Below are 22,017 nucleotides of genomic sequence, written 5' to 3' on the forward strand. Positions count from 1 at the left end.
TTGCTGTCGGTGCCCAGGGCTAGGCTTCCAGGGGTCCATCGCCCAAGGAAAATCTTCCGAGATCCTCGGCAATGACCCTGGCCCGCTGGACGGCCCACTCCTGGTCTTCGGATGCCTCGCTGAGGAGGGCGGCTTGAATGAATTTCTTTGATGGCAACACGACACGCATTACTGGGTATGTGCTAGTAGGTGTGTGCCGCTCTACAATGGCAGGAAAATGTTATTTTCTTTCATTGAAATACAAATGCACCCTCTATGTGCCGCATTTCAATGAACCCCTCCCCAACGTGTGTCACTGAGTATGTGTCACAGGATGTGCGGTAAGCGAGGGAGCAATTCTCAGTGTTCGCACACACCAGCGCACCACGCTTCTCGTCTCGGGGACCACGTGCGGACTTCTCGGCCGCGCCGCTAGGTGACGCAGCGTGTCCAGAATGTTGCGCAAGAGCGGAGCCCGGCTGCCGCACGACGCGTTTCTCAGCTTTCGCACGCACCGGCGCGAAATGCATTTTGGACGTATGCGCAGACTACACGATGGCACCGCTGGATGGCGCCTAGTGTTCTTAAGGATTAAGCAAATATTAAAGGTGAAAGTGAACGTTGGTTGCAATAAATACATGAGAAGAAGAAGGCCGCACCTAGAATATTATGGAACCACGTTAACTTATTAGGTAGGAATTCGGGAACAATACAATAACGTATCCTAGACGAAGATGGAAACAAACTGGAAGCGGACGCGACATTAAAGTACACTAAAAAAATAATAGCCGAATCATTTCAAGGCAATGACGAGGCAGTTTCTGAGGAACAAAAGAGCATGAACGAGAACCAGACGATAAAGGAAATGGTGTTGAGAAATTTTAAATTGAAGAAAGCTGAAGAGAAAAAGTCTAAACGCGCAGCCACAGGTTTAGGCGAGGTTCCCGTTAGGCTTATCAATGAACCATGACCAAAAGGTCAGGAGGCAATGTTGAAAGCAGTATAAAAAGGCTTACAAGATGGGCAAATACCAGACAATTGGCGACGAAGTAGAATGAATTTAATTTGTAAAGAAAAGGGGAAGAAAGATAGGATTCATTCATATAGACCATTGACCATTACATGGGTAATATGGAGGTTAGCAATGCAGGCGATTAAATTAAAACTGCAAGCATTGGCAGTACAAAATGGCATATTGGGAGAACTTCAGAACAGCTTTAGAATAGGTAGGCGTCTGCTTGATAACTTATTTGTTCTCACTCAGGCTTTAGACATATACAGAGATGAAAGGAGACCATTACATGTGGCTTTTTTAGACATTACCGGAGCGTATGACAACGTAGACCGCAACATTTTGCGGGATATTCTGCAACGCGAAAGTGTAGGCAACGACTGTGTACAGTTTATGAAGGAGATTTACGGGGAAAATACGGTTTGCGTTAAGTGGGAAGGGATGAGGAGCGAGGAAAAAGTTTATATTACCACAAAACCGAGACAGGGGTGCCCTCTATCTCCACTGCTATTTATGATTTACATGGTGAGGATGGAAAGGGCGCTAGATGAAAGTAATATCTGGTTTAATCTCTCATACAAACAGGCGGGTACAGAAGTAGAAAAGCAGCTTCCAGGCTTGTTTTATGCGGACGACATTCTGTTGCTTGCTAACATGCAACGTGATATGCAATGTCTGGCTGATATCGGTGGGCAAGGCGACAGACATTTGGAGATACAGTAAAAAAACAGTAATATGAAAATGGAAGAGGTATGCGACCGTAATGAAACACAGTGCGCTATGGGGATACAATAGATACGAGGTGCTAAGGGGTATGTGGGAATGTACAATGCTTCCAGAACTTACATTTGGAAATGCGGTTGTTTGCTTGAAGTCAGGGGTACAATCAGGACACGATGGCAAGCAAAGGTCAGTGGGACGCCTCGCATTGGGCGCTCACGGGGAGACTACAAATGAAGCTGTGCAAAGTTTTAAAGTGAGGGCCGGAACCTCAGAGTAACATTGATTTTGAAGAACGTCTGAGGAATATGAAAGTAAATGGGTTTCGACAGTGTTCAGATATTTGTACACGAAAAACATTGAATCACAGCGGAGGAAAAGAACTAGGAAGCTTACAAGCAAGCATGCGACCGGTAAGGTCAGTAACTTGGCAACAGAGAACGTCAAACGCAAAGTGAGAGAGGCTTAGACAATCTTATGGGTGGCGGCAATGGAAAACAAAACTGCTATGAGTAACTACCTCATAGGGAAAGAAAGGAAATCGCGAAAGACAATTTATGAGCGACAATTTGTTCTATAAAAGTGGAAGAAGCTGCGCGAGCTCCAAGAGCTCCAATATAGCACGATGGCTCCGATGCGAGAACTTCACTGCTGCTGGGAAGGAGGTGCAAGAGTAGTGGCGCACCGAGCAAGAGTCATACCATCGGGGTCGCAGTGGTCGTCATGCCATCGCTGCCATCGTTGCCGTCGTTATCGTGCCGTCGTTTTTTTTATCTTGACAACCTATTGTTTCAATTGCACGCACGATTGCTTGGACAGTTGCTCGCGTGACGCAGACACGTTGTGTCATCTGACAACATTTTGAGCAAATTGAGTGACATCACCTCACGAACTTCGGGGCCGAATTCCCGATGATATTTTATTCGTAAGCGCTCTTTGCCAACCACCGGCCGCTTTCACTAATATTGTGTACAGTGATTGATTGACGGACATTTGCTCTTACAAACACTTCTAGCGTCAAAGAATTTTGTAAACACAGACCGAAATCATCTTCCTTCCTTGAATGAACGCATGAATGACGAACGAGGTGTCTTGATTCGATAAAACATAACCAGTCCTAATATTACCTCACAGCTTCAATTCGAACGCTCTTTTTTTTAAAGTAAACATTTGTTCATCATCGTCCCTGATTTTGGGCTTTAAAGTGTGTTCAGGCACGCGCAATACCGCTGGCCTCTTATTTGGACGATTGCTCGCAATTGTGCATTTGCACTTGGCACGAGGATTCTGAGAAGTGAAGAAGAAAATAATTGGTAATGACGCCTGCTGTTCAGTTGCCGTATTTCGTCCCTTATAATGTGGTGAGTCCGAAGCAACAGATTTATCCTTCAATATATGTGCCACAGATACCACGCATGCTTGCATAAGGATAGAGGGAGAGAACGAAAAGCGAAAGTCACTGTCGTCAATATCCAAAAGCAGGACGTTTGAGTTGCGAGATACTGGTGCGTGGTATCTGACCGCTCGTCTCCGCTGTCACAATGCGAATTCATGTGCTGTGACTGTCATGTGTTTGAAGGGCAGTTGAAAACTTGTTCTTGGCCTAGTTGCTGATCACGAAGAGGCATGTTTACCGCTGAAAAGGCGACACTTAGACCGGAGCGAAAACACCCACGTAGTCATTTTCTCTCCGGTGTTTTTGCCTCATACGTGTTGGTTTGTCCATTGTACGAGTTGCTTTTCAATATTAGCTGAGACACCTTCTTTGTTGTTCGTGTGCTGCGTCGAACGTTAAGCAATCTTTATCAAAGTGAGTATGGGCAAGCTTTAAATAGAATTCCTTGCTACCTACCTCCCCCTTCCTTCCCTATATGTCTTGTGAGTGGGATATTACGATCTTTAAAGCCCGCAGGTTGGCGGATATGCTTTACACCATATGTTTGCAGGGTAGCCGTCGCATGGCTAATTAATACAGTCCGTTTCTTTCGCGATCTAACTTGTATATAAGCTGCACAGCATTCTGAACAAAATATGCTTTAGAAAGTAAAACTTAGAATCTACATGTATTTTGTTAGACTATGTTTTAGGCACATCTAAACGCTTTTCTCTTGCCGGCAAAGTAGCAGAGAATCGCGGCTAGGATGGGGTTACGAAGTTCAGCCACTCAAACCGCCGACGATGTGTTACGTCATTTACGTGGCTATCTTAATCTACAGCGGCTTGCACCAAATGTTGTAAATTAGTAGAAGTGTTTGTTGAATGAGTCGTTAGCTTTGGTTACTGAAAAGAGAAGCGATACTGATACACATATCATTCACGTGCATTTCACACGTCGTTGATAAAGATTCCTGGAGTCACTAAAGTCTACAGGTCTTTCTCTTTCAGGGTCAAAAAAGCATGCAACACAAAACCTTTTGAAGCGAGGTGAACATACAGCAACATATTCATTCTCTAGGCATAATCTACCCATACCTTTAGAAATAATTGTTAATTGGCTACCTCCTCCTCTTAAAAATATATAGTAAGCTTTCTCCTGTGTGTATGTCTTAATATATTGCGTATGTGCATGGTGTTTACAGTGGAAATTTCTAGCGATGTTGAAGTGAGAAAATACGGATGAGAAAGCCGCCACTGGTACTTCTAATGCGCTCGTTGTGCTGTTGTAAAGATTTGCAGAAATAAAGCATGAATCAAAATCCGCGTGCGTCTGCGCTGACAATGATGCATTAAGCTATTAGCCACAATAAAATTTTAAGTGAAAAGATCTAGGCAAGTCAAAAGAAACCTCAAATGATGCGTGTGACAAAACTGAAAATGACACGTTAGGTGAGAGGGGGGGCTCAGCCCCCCCTCCCCGGAAAACACTGGATGGGGCTCGGGCCCCGCAACCCTCCTCCCCCACACACCCCCCGTAGTCGGTGCCTATGCACGCCAGCTTCTGGCGTCACTGAGCTTCACAGAGTTACGTCATGGCCTCTCCTTAGTTTTTCGTCCTCCATACATGTTTGCCATGCCCAAACACAAAGTTGAAAATTTCAAATAACAACTTACTAAATTTAACCGTTAGAGATTAGACAAAATAATTTATGGACGCCCGCAATGTCTCTATAAACGTCTTTGTACTTCAATACGAAAATTAACGCCGTTAGACCTATTTGCCATTATTTCCGACTATAGAAGTACTTCGCCCCATAGAGTTTCCTACAATACTAGATTTAATAACGCTTACTTTGTTATTTGTTGCACAATACTTTGTTGAGAGTGACAAGTTCACGAAGTCATTTGAAACCATAAGGACGAAGTTTAAGCAAATCCACGCGCTACGCATAATTCCCATGCTGGCTGAACCACCCAGATTGCAGCTCCCGTAGACAGCTAGCGCCAGAATTATCTCTAGCAATCATTGCATGAAACTCTATGGCTCAATCGGGCCTATCAGCGAAGATGTGGCGCCCTCTGTGTGCAAGCTACTGACTTAAAACAGGCAGCACGCAGCACCCGACAAAGCATTGTCCTTATTGTCACACCTGTGTTGACAGCGAGAAGGGATTCTTTGTTGCCGGAGATTTGATGTATCGCATAAATTTGGGGCCGCGACTTTCGCTTCAGCAAGTTTTATTTTAGCTGGCACAGGAACCAGTGCTGAGAATGTTCTGAAGTGTACAGTGTAGCGATCTCGTCGGACCTAACGTTCCGTCCTAATCGAGTGACATTGCACGGCGAACAGTCGCAGGGTCAGTTGCTCCTGGAACCCACTCACATGGGAGTCGAAGACACCGCGTCTAGCCACAGATGGCGAGAGTTGGACAAGACCGAAAGATATTCCACTGGGCTGGTCATTTTCTGCTTGCTCGGAATGCTGCCACTGCTCTTCACCATCGCCGTATTGGGTTTCTTCTTGTTCACCCAAGAACCGGCGGTAAGTGGCATCGGTGTTAGACGCAAACAGTCCTGATCGCAGTGTACGGCTGTACGGTGAAAGTTATAAAACTCCGTCTCTTTTTTGCAAGTGTATTGTAGGAAACTATCTGGGTGCAGAAGAGAGATGAAAAGTAGCACGAAGGAAAAGAAATGAGATAGATTGAGAGAGATGAACATTTTATTTTAAAAAATCAGTGAAGCTGGTGGATGCCACGAGTCCAAGGCTTCGCTGGTGCAATCCTGCGATGCAATCCTCGGAGATGAGAGAAATAATTGGGATATTGTTAAAGAAAGTGTGTGAAAAGGACGCGAGTTTGGTTGCAATAATGCAAAGGAGAGAGGTTAATTCGTCTACCGCCAAAGCTTCCTGGGAGACGACCAGTCACCCAGCGTTTATTTTCTCTTCGGTAAACGGCCTATGGTCCTTTATTGGAAACTAAATCTAGCTTCGACGGCAGAGGGTCTGGAGAACAAATTGATCTATGTAGTGGTCATTCTGAAATTTCAGCTCACGTGTAATGCTATGTGGAATTGCAAACAGATAAATGTCATTCTACCCAGTGGGCAAGCAATTTGTCGTACAAAGCATTCGGCATAGTATATCGGTGTGAAGCCGGTTTCTCCACACTGATATCAGTGCACTGCGTACTGATGCCGAACCAGTATAGGAGCACTGCCGAAGGAAAGATATACAGAACCGAACTTGTTACTTGACAAAACGTGTGCCTAAAAAGGAAAGCAACACTTCAGTGACAATGATATCGGCGACCGCAGTCGGCAGTCACGTCGAATCTGATCTAACGGTTCGGCACTGATTACCCGTTGCTCTTCATTCCGGAGATGATGCTCACGTAGATTCGACGAAATACAACACTGTTCCCGTCACGTCAGTAATCTGATTAGGCATTGCTGTCCCGCTGTCGACGTGGTGCGACGTTCGCGAAGAAATTTTGAATACACCAAGCATGTATTGCGCAATAGCGACAACCTGACAACAGTGTCAAGCTGATTCAAAGATATCAACGGTAACAAGTAAAACAATGCTAAGAATGCCGCTACACATTGAAAAGTATCGTCGTCGTTGTTATTCTGCAGTTCTCACGTTTTCAATTGTTTCATGGGGCGCCCAAAAAGTCGTCTGCTCTTCAAATCAAATCAATGTTTACGTTGCAGCGAAACTGTATCTGGCTAGGATCCCGGAACTTTTTCGCGTCCGTCGACAGAAAACTATCATCGGCAATGGCTCATACCCCCGTAAGCAAGCAAAAAATGCAATGGCTCATAGCCCCGTAAGGCAGAGGCTACAAGCACTCAGCTAAGTGAAGCGAACAGCGCTTACATTCTTTGGAATCATGCGCAGAACCTACAGAACAGCACACGTTTCACTAAAGATCAAACTCAAAACATGCATCCGAACCAGATAATTGGTGATAAGGCGCTCGCGATGGCAAAAGAAGCACGTAACGCTCACCGCATATGTTTCCCGGTAAAGATTACTGTTGCGCAAGCTGCCATGGCGACGCCAGCTTGCGACGTGACGTCCCTAGCCTGTCGTATATAAAATAACCAGCCTAACAACCAATTTCAATGTTGTTGCAACAATGCTATGGGTGCCGGCGTGCTGTCAAAATTACTCCCATTACTCTAACATAGCACTACTATCATTACCCTAATAAAGGGAAAATTAGACATCCACCTGCTCGTAGCAATTGAGACAAAGGAAACCTATACGGCTTCCTCGAAAGAAAAGCCTCAGAGTTGCAGGAAAATTCGTCCTGATCTGGGGCTCGAACCCGGGACCACCGCCTTTCCGGGGCAGCCGTTCTACCATCTGAGCTAACCAGGCGGCTAGCAGATGGTAGGGCGAAGTCAAATTTGTCAACAAGACGAAACAAAGGCAAGCGTTTTGACGTAGTACTTCTGCGGAAACACGCAAGGTGGAGAGAAGTAATTAATAAAGGGAAAATTTGACATCCACCTGTTCGTAGCAATTGCTACAAAAGAAACCCATACGGGTTCCTCGAAAGAAAAGCCTGCCCCGGTAAGGCGGTGGTCCCGGGTTCGAGTCCCGGATCAGGACGAATTTTTCTGCAACTCTGAGGCTTTTCTTTCGAGGAACCCGTATGGGTTTGCTTTGTAGCAATTGCTACGAAGAGGTGAATATCTAATTTTCCCTTAATTAATTACTTCTATCCACCTTGCGGGTTTCCACAGAAGTACTATATCATTATCCTAAAGCCATAAAGCATTGCATACCTCCCTCAGCAGTTGTAGTGGTGGTTTTCAACAGCTTCGCTGGACATACACATTCGCAAGGCCAGGATGGCGAGTTTTCTTTTGAGTAAAAAGAAACTGGATCTTTATTTATAGCTGTTCTTGAGCTTCATTGCTGAGGTTTCGAAGTTCTTGCCAAGTCACTTCATCGTGGCCGGGAGCTGACTCCGTTTTGCCTTGTGCAAGAGCCGCTACGAGTTCACTCAGCGTAAAGGGCGTGTCTAGCTCCTCTTTCGCGTTGTATATCGTGGCAGAAGGCAGCGGTTCCAGGCGCCTCGGCAGCATTTGGGAAGAAAGTGTGGATGACGCGGTCCTCAAGCACGGCAGGCTCTTCTCGCAAAAGGAGCTCCGCGAGAGGAGGCGCGCCTTTTTTGCTCCCAAGCAGGCTCCTTAAAATCTGCTATAGCCTTTTTAGGCCGGGTTCCCAGCCAAGCTTCGCTCACGTATTGTGCCACGTGTCTGCTTTCAGTTGTTGTTGGTATTCCTTGATGAGTCGGCATTGATGTTTCAGGAGCATTAGAACTTTGTGACGCTTTCCTTTATACCGGCATTGCTGTGTGAGGTGGTTAACCTTCCGCCATAGATTTGCAAGGTGCATATCCATGTGAGTTGTAGCGTCATCGCATGAGATAGCTTCTCTGGCCTCCGGCCGTGCCTCCGCTATCATAGAGCTGGATTGTTCAAAGTCCACAAAAAAGTCCCTGGTGGCCATTCGAAATTCTTTCCAGTCAGAAAACACCGTTTCTCTCCTCTCTCTGATCTTTTTGCGATTGAGCTTGATAATTGTTGGTAAATGGTCGCTTCCCCATGTCGTTGATTCTACGTTCCATTGCCTTATCAGCCCTGTAGTGGCTAGTGTCAGATCGGGCGTTGTGTCCTGTTGTCGCGCGTGTAGCCCTATGTGGGTTGGTGTTTCTAGTGTGTTGCATATTTCCAGAGTTGACATTTCTATTGCATCGTGCAGTATGCGTCCTCTCGGGTCAGCTTTGGCGTAGCCCCATGTTTCATGAGTGGCGTTAAAGTCTCCCCCCACTAGAAAGGGAAGGCCTCCGGCTTGTGTATACACCTTGCCGAGCCATTGGTAGGAATCATTCCGGTGCTTGCTCGTTAGGGATCTGTAGTACGCGGAGACTGCAACCCTTGTTACCTAGTACGTGGAGACTGCAACCATTGGCTGGTGGCTACGCGGACATAGCTTTACTGTCACACTTTCTCTGAAATCATTATACAAATCTGGTATTTGCATTTCGGTTGCGGTGCAATCATGTCTAACTAAAACAGCAGCTTGGCCTTGCGCTTGTTGGTATCCTTTGCCCTGGTGTAGTATCATAGCCTGCTGAAAGGTTCGGTAACCTAGAATAGTGCACGGTCCCCTTGTCTCCTGTAGAAGCACGACAAGGGGTTTGAATTTTTAATTTGCTGTCTTAGTGTGGATACATTCTGCGTAAACCTTCGACAGTTTCATTGGATGCATATGGGCCGTGCCGTCATCTTTCATCTGCTGGCTTACAACTTTTAGGTTCATCATGTTGCCTCTAAATATTTCTCAGAATTTCCGTGAATATCGCCTGCATCTGAGCTTGTATTGCATTCGTTACTGTCTAAAATTCCTCCCGTAGGTTCTTTTCGAGGTGCTGGGTCTCAGTGTGTCTTTCCTGCCTTTCTAGTCTCTCCATTCGGGCTCCTCCACATCCACTTTCGGCTATCCCGTTTGCGGAAGAAGGTACTCATTATCCGCATATTATTCCGTTCTGCAAACTCTACTAATAACTCTCCCCTGCTATTCCTAGAGCCTATGCCATATTTCCCCACTGACTTGTCTCCGGCCTGCTTCTTGCCTACCCTGGCATTGAAGTCGCCCATCAGTATACTGTATTTTGTTTTGACTTTACCCATCGCCGATTGCACGTCTTCATAGAAGCTTTCGACTTCCTGGTCATCATGACTAGATGTAGGGGCGTAGACCTGTACAACCTTCATTTTGTAGCTCTTATTAAGTTTCACAACAAGACATGCCACCCTCTCGTTAATTCTATAGAATTCCTGTATGTTACCAGCTATGTTCTTATTAATCAGGAATCAGACTCCTAGTTCTCGTCTCTCTGCTAAGCCCCGGTAGCACAGAACGTGCCCGCTTTTTAGCACTGCATATAACGGCGTGTCCGGCCTGTCCATATATATATATATATATATATATATATATATATATATATATGTATATGTATGTATGAGAAAGGGGGTTTTCACCTATTTATCATTTCTTTAATTCAATTAGTAACTGAAAGTAATTTCCCCTATGTTTTGCTTAGTGTCATTGTTTGTTGGCTTCATATGATATGATTCTATATATATACATTTATATATATATATATATATATATATATATATATATATATATATATATATATATATATATATATATATATATATAGAGAGAGAGAGAGAGAGAGAGAGAGAGAGAGCTGTCACTTAAAACGGTAAAAGTCGTCTCCATCTTTCTTGCTCTGGCCTCTAACTTAAGTTGAGCTGCTCAGTCTATCGCCCTTTCAATTTTCTTTGTTGTTCCCGACAGCCCAACATACCACCGCCCGCCACTGCGTCGAAGGTGCCGTCGATCACCGCCGGACCCTTGCTTTGGGAGCAAGCGGCGAGAAACGAGTTCCCGTGCGGCACGAACGAGTGCCGTTCGTTGAGCGAGCGGCTCAGACTGCAGGTGAAATTCACCGCCGACCCGTGCGACGACTTCTACGACTACGTGTGCGGCAGATACTGGGGCGACGTGAACGGCGCCCTCTCGGAGGTGAGCGTTCTCGGAGGTCTACTGAGCTCTGCGTCGCAAAAAAGGGCACCTCTAGAAGTTTGAGCATCGCAAGCAAGCTGGGCCCCGGAGCGTGCATAGATCGCGCGGTGACCATCCTGTCGGCAAAATATCGCGTCTTTGCAAAGAACAGAATACTTTGCATCGGAAGGTTTCTCTCTCTTTCTTTCTTTCTTTCCTTCTTTCTTTCTTTTTTTAGTCAATCAATCATTCAATCAACTTTATTTCCTTTGGATAGGAGGAGTACGGGACTAAAAGCTTGAGCAGCTTGACGAGGTCCCGACCCCGGTACAGTTGGCAAAACAGCAGGATGATGGTCAGTCATGCACAAAGAGTTCAAATAAATCGACGAATATTACATAACATCGAGTAACACAAAATTTTGTAACAAGGCGCGAAACAATAGAAGCAATTTGAATAGGCTTGAAATGACATTAACATGAAAAGCAGCGATCGACAAGAGGGACAAAAAAAATTCGATAGGATGTACTATTCCTGAAAATAAATGGACTGGACGAAGCGTTTAATAAGGCAATTTTGATTACACGAAGGATCAAAATCTTCATGGTTTAATAAGTTTAGAAGGGAAGGTAGCTTGTAGGACAAAGATTGTTCATTATAAGTAGTTCTAGGGGTGGGTACAGTCCACATTTCTTTGTGCCTGGTTGGATGAACACTTGTGTTTGCTTTTAACTTAGCAAGATAAATTATGCTATCGGTACCATACTTAACAAAAGCTTTATAACACAACATCAGCTTATAGTTATATAAACAGAACACGAAGAATTTTGTACTTTGCAAAAAGAAGTTTTGTAGAAGAAGCATAATGTACAGCAGCAATATGTCGTATGGCTCTTTTCTGCAGCAAATACAGCTTGTGCAAATTTGTTACGCCAGTAGTACACCACACTATGCTGCAGTACTGCAACATAGGGGACACTAACGCATTGTAGATCATAATCTTCACTTTTGTAGGAAGAATAGATCTCATACGTGCAAGGACACCAATGGCAGATGACATCTTAGAATGGAGGTTTTCAACATGTACATTCCATGCAAGGTGCTTGGAAAAATATACTCCGGGGGTTTTAACAGAATCCACCAAGTCTAACTGCTCAGAGCCCAGAAATAAATTCAACTTTTTTGTCAGCGTTTTTCCTTTATGCGTGTACAAAATAACTTGTGTTTTTGAAGGGTTTATTTTTAAAGAATTCACCGAGGCCCAGGCATCTAGGTCAGACAGCGTTTTGTTAGCCATCACTTCTATCTCTATTCCCAAATTCCCTGTAATAAAAAAATATCGTGTGATCAGCATACGAGACAAATGTTGCGTTGTCTGTGCAGTGTACGATGTCATTTATATAAATAAAAAATAATAGTGGCCCTAGAATTCTTCCCTGTGGCACACCAACAACGACCGGCTTCTTTGCAGATGTTTCACTGTTTGTATCTACAAATTGTGTCCTGTTTGAAAGATAGGATTCTAAGAGCGCATGCGCTGCTCCACGCACACCATAGTTTTATAATTTACTAAGAAGGATGGTATGATCAATTAAGTCAAATGCCTTAGAAAATTCGACGTATATGCCTAATGCCATTTGATTACGACTGAATGCACCTATAATTGTTTCTTTTTGAGTCGAGAGGGCTGTTTCGGTAGAGCGATGCTTCCTAAACCCGTGTTGAAAATCTTGAAACAGATTGTGATGTTTAAAAAATGATAGCAATCTGATATGCAATAATTTCACAATACCTTTCGAAAACACTGTAAATATTGAAATAGGTCGATAGTTGTTTAGTGCCCCCTTATCGCCGTGCTTGAAGACTGGAACAACGCGTGAAGTCTGCATTTGTTTAGGGAATACGCCTGTAGATAATATGAAGTTATAAATATGGGTAAGAACAGGGCATATGATATCAAGCACATACTTTACGGGGCGAATCTGGATACCATCAGCGTCCAGGGACCGGCTGTTACCTATATCGCTGAAGCAAGAAAAGACTTCTAAGGGGCTAGTTGAGGGAAGAAATAGAGTGTTACTAAACGCACTTACAGGCAGGAACTAAGTATAGCTCTTGAGGCCATCAACGTCATTTAACTGAAGCTTTAATCAGAAGATTTCATTAAACGTGTTTGGTATAGCATTTCCGGAAAGTTTCTGCCCGTTATGACACAAAACCTCTGGAATAGCTGAAATTGAATTAGGCTTTAACAAAGCATTCAATTTGCGCCAGATTACTTTTCTGATTGGCTGGGTCACTAAAAATTCCCACGATATAAGCATCCTTAGCAGCTCTAAGCTGATTTGTAAGATTATCTCCATATTTCTTAAACTCCCTGAGCAGGGCCGGATCTCTAGATATCACAAATCGAGCGTACAGGTGCAGAGCATATAGTGTAGCACTCTCAATACACGGACGAGTCGACTAGGAACAAGACACAGAAACACCTGCGCTAACTTCCAAAAACCGCTTTAGTTCCGGGAAAGAACGACGCTTTCTTTATGCCCCGTGCTTTACGTCACACGCACGTGTCCACTCGCAGGGCTAACAAAATTAACGCTTATAGTTATGCATGCCAAACAAAGCAGTCGTTATTAGAGTTGACGCGCGCGTAGAAATTCATTTCTTTCCCTGAAAGACGATTTGATCACGTATGCTTCACGAGATGCCTCAATGTGAGCGTATTCAGTGATTAGGCGGATCAGTTCACATTTATTGTTTCCAATGACGTGTGTCCCTTTGAACGCGGGTAACGCAAACCACACTCGCGCCAATGAAGGGCAAGAAAGTCATCTGGCGAGGATTTGTTTCCACTACTAGCGTGCTCTCTTATACGCTCATTCGCTCAACTGCCGGTTTTGGCCAATTTAGGCATTCCCGGAAAATAACAGTGTTAGATATATGGCACATATGCTACAATCAGCATACTTATTCCGACGGCGTTCTTTAAAAAAACAAAAAAGACATTGTCTTTATTTACCGGAAGTAAACTCGTCGTTGGTAGTTAGCGTTGTCTGTGCTGTTCCTTCTCGGTGTCCCTGTACTGCTTGGGTAACACTTTAAAAAAATACCATCAAGGTGTCTTGCCAGCAGACCCAAATTTCAACACTGTTGTTTTTTACCAGAGCCAATTCGCTCTTACTTTAGGACCACCCTGGGTCACGGGTATACTGCCAACCACGTCACGCGAACCATTTGTAGCCCGCGAATAGCCACCGGCAACTGGTCGAGGTGTAGGGAAAAAAAGTGTGTGCTGCGCGCTGTCATTGTAATCTAAGTGGCGTTAACAAAGTCTAGCTTACCTCGTAGCATTATGGAATCGGAACATTTATTTTTCTTCTATACGTCAGCTAATTGCGAGACCTTTCTGAAAATTTCTTGCCCTAAAACACTCCCTTAATGTCGATTTGCAGTGCTTGCTAAGCTTATAAAAAAAGTCCGGTGTGCCTTAAGGTGTCGTTCAGATATATAGACCGATCAAAAGGAAACGACTAATCAGTTCATCTATACTGGTCAATAACTCTCCTGGAAGTTGGTTCAGCGGACGTAACAAAAATAAAAATAAACAGGGTAGCGACGCCCATCTTGAAGTTCTTGCCCTAGGTTACCAATGTGCCAGAGGATTGTGACAGAGTCAAGGTGTGGTTAGTTAAGGGATAATATATGTCGCTTAATCTTACATCGCACGATTTCAGCCGACCGAATCAAGGATTTATATATCTAGCATTCGTGTGTATGTTCTTCTTTACGGTTGTACTCCATTCGATATTTGGCTGAGATTCGCTCGCCTCAACCGCCGGTTACGGAGAAATGCGAGAAATTTCGCTTCCGCACGATAACGATTATCGGCGTGTGCTTAGTTCTGAATGCTACTCCGTTGTCAGAGACAAGAAACACTAGAGAAATACTCGAAGCAGCTGAAAATCTCTCGCGTGAAGTATTGCATCGTATTGTTGGCCTGTCTGGATAAGCAATTAGAAATGGATTTTGTTAACTTGACATGTGACTGTTCGGGACCTGTAGCCAGGGGCTTCACGCCTATGTTTGACTGTTTCATATGTCATTGGTTTTGTAGAGTTTATATGAGCGGTGCTTTTCGTTACCTGCATTCCACTTTTCAGGCGTCCCACATTCTGATTCTATTTCGAGAAGCAACCTGTTGAAAGACGGTGCGATTTTCGTCCTTTCCGAAGTCTAGCCTTCGCGCTTCTAATTTATTATGCCACCGACTTACACAGATCTCGATGATCCTCACATTATCTGCAGTTCAACGACCGACGCGAATTTGAAAGCGTTGTCATTTGACAGGCTTGATGTGGAAGTAGGCTTTTGCGCTGACACAGTAACGCTTGCCACAAGCATTGTGTCAACTCTGCCGACGCAAATCGTGAGAAATGCGACACCACAAAACGCAGCTCTTGTCACCGCCTTCGTCGGCAAGCTTCTCCCGTTTGAATTGTAGACTCCAGCATCATTTAACCCTGCTTAATCCAAATATGAGAATGGCTAATTATGTTGCCCGATAGTCACTACTGACTCAGCCACCTGTCAAGTGAACATGTGCAGATATTGACACCGAATGAATTCATAACTGGCATAATAGAGCAACTAGAATTATAATTCCACTGTTTAATTGTCGCATATAATGTTCAAATGCTGCAGTTCATTGCTTAAACACATGAATAGTAAGAGAGCAGGTGTAACACTAAGAATATTGTACCAATGAAATATGTAGTTTTAACAAATAATGCTGCTGATTCCTCTTTTACCGGGCCACTTCTAAGCTCGCCGCAAGTAATATATATATATATATATATATATATATATATATATATATATATATATATATATATATATATATATATATATATATGCCGCATGCTCTTAGAGTAGTCCGCGTGGACATGCAGGAGTTTCATGTTCATTCGCAGGTGAATGCAGTCATGCGAAGTTACACCATTGCGTCCATTGGCGAGACGACGGTGCCGGCTACGGGGCAGAAGGCCTGGCATAAGGCTGCGGGACTCTTCAAGGCTTGCGTGGCGCTGGCCTCGTCGCACCGCAGCGAGGTCAGTACGCGAGAATACAAACAGGTTGTGAGCTCTAAGCGCGCATTTCCTTACCTAACGAAAAATATTAATTCGAGCTCGATTGGAAGATTGTGCTTTTGTAATATTTGCCATATTCATCACTCGGAATGAAAACAGAGCTTCCGTAAGCGAGAAACTGACAAAAATAGAAAATCGGGAGTGGCGCCATCTGGTGTGGACTGTGTGGTGCACATCACATGTGTGACGTCAGCAGTTCTGATTCGCAGGGAACTGTTTAGAAGGGGGTCGCGTGAAGATTACGCCGACTCCTCCGTCTTGGCACGGGCAGTTCAATCTGAGAAGCAGCAGCGGGAACTCCGGAGGAAATTTTCTACGCAGCGAAGTCTATTGGCCCACATAAATACGATGATATACTTCTGGACAAATACTCTGTCGATCTAGCTCGGTTTAATATTGTGCTTTTGGTGTCCCTTTAAGAGTGTCCCCGAGGCACTCCATGCTCACTAGCGGTTTTTCACTCGCCTTCGCTACCCTCCGCATGGGCGCTCCCTCCTCCTCGTATATTTCTTATATTTCTCTATGTGGTTCGTATACACTACGTCAGTACTAATTGTCACGTTTGTTTTTGTTTTCTTGTTTGAAAGCACCGTCACTTTCCTCTTACGAGGGATATTGTTTCGGGCATCGTTGGTTTCGGCCGCATTGTCAAATCCTGTTATGGCGGAATTTTGAGCCAATCAAAGAGGTCGTACTTCTGTAGTCCTTGGGGCCAATCGGAGCTGTCAGGAAGTCGAATTATACAACCTAGTGCAATTCGCCGATGTCTAAGAATAGCATCTCAGGACATTCCACCTTTTGGCTACATGGAATTACTGCTGCACACGTGCTCAAAACGATAACAAACAGGTACATATGCCCTGCGTCTGCCTTTTGAATGCCGCTATTGGAAATGACAAATAAATGTTCAGCCTTCTAGAAGTTATAGCTTGAGTGATGCTCTGGATAAACGTTCGGAAGAACTCGAAAGCGATATTTTTCTGTAACTTGTTTGGGAAGTGACTTGCGTATGTAATGCGGTCTTGACTGGTTGCCCGTGTGTTCTCGGTTGAGTGCCCTGATAACGGCTCTGGCTTCTGGCTCAAGGTCACTTGAAGGTCGCCGACAACGGGAGCTGAAAGCATTTGATGCTTAAAACACGCTATGCATGGTGTGAAATCAGTTTATTATGCACTAGAGGCAAGGGAGATGACAAGGACTTAGAGCGGGCATGCGATTGCATTGCAAAGGCATGCTAGCAGATCGTATACATGGAACAATCGAGAGCTTTTCTCTTTGGTGACGCCACGTGAACGACCCCATTGGTTTCTCGGGAGTTCGCAGAAGAGACAGGAAAATTCTGACTGAAAAAATGCGATCGTTTTCTTTTTATTATTTAATTGGTGGCTTCCCTGCACTGCGTAGCGCTGCCATTACTTCGGAAAGGTCACCGTAGTGGTGCCTATTCTATATGAGATATACACATTTACCTTAAAAAGATGTATTCAAAAATGTTTCAGCTGGTTGAGGAGACTTCTAATTATGTCACAAATCGTTGAACTTACTGCATTACGAGCTTTTATATGCCTACTTATAACGTTTCCTGGTGAGAAGCTGCGACAGTTGGTGCGTTTCGGTCGAAGCAGGTAAGTAAAGGACTGAGGCTGACGGGCGAGGGCTTGCACGAGTTTTTCCTTTCAACCGTGATGCTTGGAGGTGATACGATCGAGCACGCGTAGGACTCGATAGACTGTCTCGAACATGCGTTTGTATGGCATTAATGGCACTACCGTTGGTTTAGAGGTGAAAGCCCAGGATGCATGGTTGTTCGGCTTCGGGGTGGTCTGGCAGGTAGAGGTGAGTCTGTGGTTCAGAAACTTGCATGGCGCGTCTCTTGTCTGATGACAGGTATTTTCGGCTTCTCAAGAGAGGCAGTGGGGCAATGAAAGAAAAACGAGAAAAGGAAAGCCCGAGCAAGTTGTTTATAACGTCCAAATCTATACATTAGGTAAAAAAAAAATGGCCCCAGTTCACGCTGTGAAAGCGGTTGGTAAGCGAAGCTGTGGTATATATATCACCTGATTCGATAGACCAATGTGACGTAGCTTTGAATTCGCTTCTGCAGAGCTTGAGAACAACGCCATTGCGCATACTGACCCTGCTGTTCCTTTCGTAGCTTATCGTATTCGTGCTGCTCTTCAGACGTCCTTAATGGGCATAGCTTGCTTTGGCCAGGAACCGCTGCGTCCTGCCCAGCCTGAGCACGGCGCCGTTGTGCTTGCTGGCGTTGCTGTTCCCGCCTGCTCTGGTCGGGTCTTCATGCGGCTATACGGAGTCCTAACTATGCGTGGCCTTTCCATAGCGCAGTCGCAGCACAAATGAAGTCAGTTTCTAGGCGGCTTCTTTTAAGCATGAAAGTGTAGTGACGTCACTCCTTGCTTCGTAACTGCAGCTTATGCAACCGTTACCTTTCCGGGAAACGCTTGCGGCGAACGCTGTGCGCGAAGGCGAGCTTTCTAGTTCTGTATTTTTTTCTTGTGCCCGCACGGCCAGGGCCGCGGATGCGCGGAGACGAGCGCCATCTGGTGGTGCTTCAAAGAATCCAGAGTCGCGCGGAGCGCGCGCCTTCGGTTGTGATTGGTTGAATTGTCTGATGACGGAGACGAAGAAATCCCGGTATCCTAGTCTTATACAGCTTCGCTGTAACATAACCTGACACACTACTCTCTTCGTGAGGGCTTCAAGAGCGCACGATGCATTTCAATAAACTGTGCGCCGAGTAACGTCCCATGCAGTACTGTTTTGGTCTATTTTGGTGTATGTAGCCTGTCGTGCGAGGGAAACTCTTGAATAGGCACTGACTATTCGCAGGTGGGTGACTTGACTGCGTGGCTAGCGACCCTGGGCTTGAACCTGAGCAACTTGAACCCTTCGGTCGACCCCGTGGACATGATAGTGCGCTCCTCACTTGATTTTGGCATCGAGGCTGTCTTCGCTGTCAGGGCCTCTGAGCGCTCGTTCATCGAAAGGAAACGGTCTATCGAGGTGCGCATATGGTCCGTCTTCTTTCATCAGTTTTTTTTTTCTAATTTTACTGCACCATTTGGTTTTTCATTTATTCTTGAAGAGAATAGTCACAATTATTAACCTACAATTTTGCAGATTACACTAGGAGCACTCAGTAGCTTGATCCGCAATGGTCCTTCTGGGAGGGCTTTTGAACAACTGAAAGTGCCTCTCCGCAACAAATCGTGTACAGAAATACTACGGATGTTGCAGCATACTTGCGTATGAGGAGGGCCGTGCATGCTTTCAGATGCTGGCCGCTAAAGACGTTCCCTCTCAAAGCCACACGAACCCGGTAGCTTATTTGTCCAGCTGTGTCAGCCTTATCCGTTGCAAGTGTCAGCGATCATATTGCTACGCAATCTACGCTTTTACTGAACTATCAAAATTTTTTTCATACTTCAAGCACGCTAACAAAAGTGTTCCATGTGTTTCATTAGTTTAAGCTACTTTGAGCGATTAGACATTTAAAGGGGCCTGTAAAACGCCAAGGAAAGCTTGTTGAGGGGCACCCTATTGTATCACCTCAATTCATTGATTTTGTGTACTTCGTAGACAGGACGTGACGTCAAGGAGTGACGCTATAATTATTGGTTAAAAATGTACTGTGCAATTTACGTTCGCACGATACTGCAAGTACTGCGAAAAGAAAGCAAGGTCATTACGCTTTGAAACCATTTTGATTATCGCATAGCACTTTGGTGCGCCAGCGGCCCCCAGTCGGAAGCTGTCGTAACCTGTCGTAACCATGAAAGGGACTCCATGGCCTCCGATATTGGGCCGTGCATCGCCCGATCTCAGGGGCCAATAGACTGAGCAGGCTTGGCAACAGTGGCGCGCCGACTTCCAAGCTATCGGTGTCATCACGTGATGTCATGGGAAACAAATGTGGCATCTAGGACAGCGAAGATTCGAGTGGAGTGTAACTCTCGTTTTGCTAGTAAGTTGATTTTTCTCTGACCAATAACATGGGTTTGTCTGGGTCAATTTTTCATTCGTTTGCTCTGTGTTCTATTATACGCTGAGACTATAGATTTAGAGCAAATATGGTCACCCGGAAAACGCGCTGCAGGGTCCTCTCAAAGGCCCTCGTGGAGGATATGTGTGCACCACTATGCCTCAGCTGTTCGTCGACAGCACTCCGGTATGATCCAGTCGAAGGAAATTATTTGTTTTCCTTTGTTTTGTTTTTTCGTGTTTCTCATTCTACTCCTTTGCAATGAACCTGTTTTTGGGAAAGGAACTCCAAGACTTCGCTGGAGGCGCGGAAGCTAAACGTAAAAAAGCGACACTTGAACGCGGACGATTAAGCCCAAACATGCACCTCTCTGAAGAAGCAAACGTGTCAGTGTGCAAGAAGTTGGGGACAGTGTGCACGGTGATCAGGGTGATCGCTGTACGAGTTTGCGCTGGGAATCCCACAGTACTTAAACTTTACGAGCCCATAATTCGTGTCATGGCCCATCATGATAAAGTGAACCTAGCGCGAAACAACAAGTGCAGACACGTAGAATGGCGATCACAACTTGCGAAGAATGATGGCCCATCAGTTCCTGCACGTTTGGTTCTCGGTTTGGTTCTCTCCGGGGTATGGCGGAAAAACATAGGCATAGAACTTGTGTAACGCTTTTTAGTGCTGCGATAAGTAGTTGACTGCGAGGGCCCTAATTAAACCACGCATTTTAAGCTTTTCACGCACATCACTGGGGCGAATTGCAATAACGACCGTGTGCCGCGCGTTGAAAACGCACTAAAGATCTCCAGGTGGTCAAAATATCCGGTCTCCTACTACGGCTTGCCTCATAATCATATCATGATTTCGGCACGTAAGACCCAAGGCCGGCAGGATTCATAAGGAGATTCTGGGCTATAATGTGCGCTGCGTTGCCGTTTTTCCATTGTTAAAAATGAGGCACACTGGCTAAGCTCAAAATAAAAATAAAATGACGTTTCGGGATCCACATGCCATATTATTTCATTTTTTTTATTTTGACCTCGATCAGTGACACCTATACTCCATTTCATACATCAGCTGCAACGCCATGCAGATCAGAGATACTTGTTTCAGCTGCTGCGTTCACACTTATAAATAGTTCGGTGTTTCTTGGCCCGATTTTTGCAAAAATGTTCTTTATATAAGCTCAGTTCCGAATGAAAAAGAAAAGCATTTGACCTTAAAAACAATCGACGTACTTATGCGGCTGCTAACACGTTGTTTTAAATCGATTTGCTTTTCTTTATATTTTAATTGCAGCCCGTCGCGCCAACCTCACGTGCATACTCGCGCGAACAAACGCCGCTGGCGCGTTGCGAAGCATAAACGGAAACGCGCGGAGTGATACATTTTGGTGACCGAACTTCTTGCGTAGCTTCCACAGCGTTGCACATGATGTTTGAACCAGAGTGTAACTGCTTCATTTTTTTTAGCGATGACTTTGCCTGTCCAGACGGTATTCTGTAGAACTCCTGACAACACTGTACCTGCTTTGAGTTGATACAGAGAACACCGCCGCGCGCGACCTTCGGACGAAAATGATCGTGGAAGTGTCCTTAACAGTTCATTGATAGCCAGCGTTGCCTTGTCTGTACTTTCTTCATGTACCATCTACCCGTGATGTTTTTTCTGCAATGATCCAATGCCAACACGCCCGAGTTTCAATACTACTCTTCTTATCAACACTGCTGTATATAGTGCAATGCTACAACAAAGGCAAAAGTAATAAGAGACATTTACTCATAAGTAAGCTTTATATCGCCATTATACATACATACATACATACATACATACATACATACATACATACATACATACATACATACATACATACATACATACATACATACATACATACATACATATATACATACATACACACATACATACATACATACATACATACATACATACATACATACATACATACATACATACATACATACATACATACATACATACATACATTGAAGGAAACGCGCGTTCATGCAATTTACTAACATTTCGGCTGGAGTCCAGCCTTCATCCTTGATCCGAATACATACAATCCATGGCGCCAGTGCAGTTAATACGTATACATGCGCATATCAACCGACTACAGATGTATTTACACGAAGAACGAAGAAAATCGTTCTAAGGAACA

The 22,017-nt window shown here is 44.7% G+C and overlaps 1 protein-coding gene across 1 annotated transcript; it reads left to right on the forward strand.

Annotated features, from left to right (window-relative positions):
- Positions 1 to 134: 134 nt before the first annotated feature.
- Positions 135 to 19,459, forward strand: LOC129380177 (uncharacterized). The gene is made up of 6 exons (XM_055068935.2): positions 135 to 175; positions 5,439 to 5,630; positions 10,479 to 10,706; positions 15,659 to 15,796; positions 18,686 to 18,859; positions 19,436 to 19,459. The coding sequence occupies exons 2-6, from the start codon at positions 5,472 to 5,474 to the stop codon at positions 19,457 to 19,459; spliced, it is 723 nt and encodes a 240-aa protein (XP_054924910.1). The 5' UTR covers positions 135 to 175; positions 5,439 to 5,471.
- The last annotated feature ends 2,558 nt before the right edge of the window (positions 19,460 to 22,017 follow it).

The sequence above is a fragment of the Dermacentor andersoni genome, chromosome 9 (assembly GCF_023375885.2).
Source record: "Dermacentor andersoni chromosome 9, qqDerAnde1_hic_scaffold, whole genome shotgun sequence".
Classification (NCBI taxonomy): Eukaryota; Metazoa; Arthropoda; class Arachnida; order Ixodida; family Ixodidae; genus Dermacentor; species Dermacentor andersoni.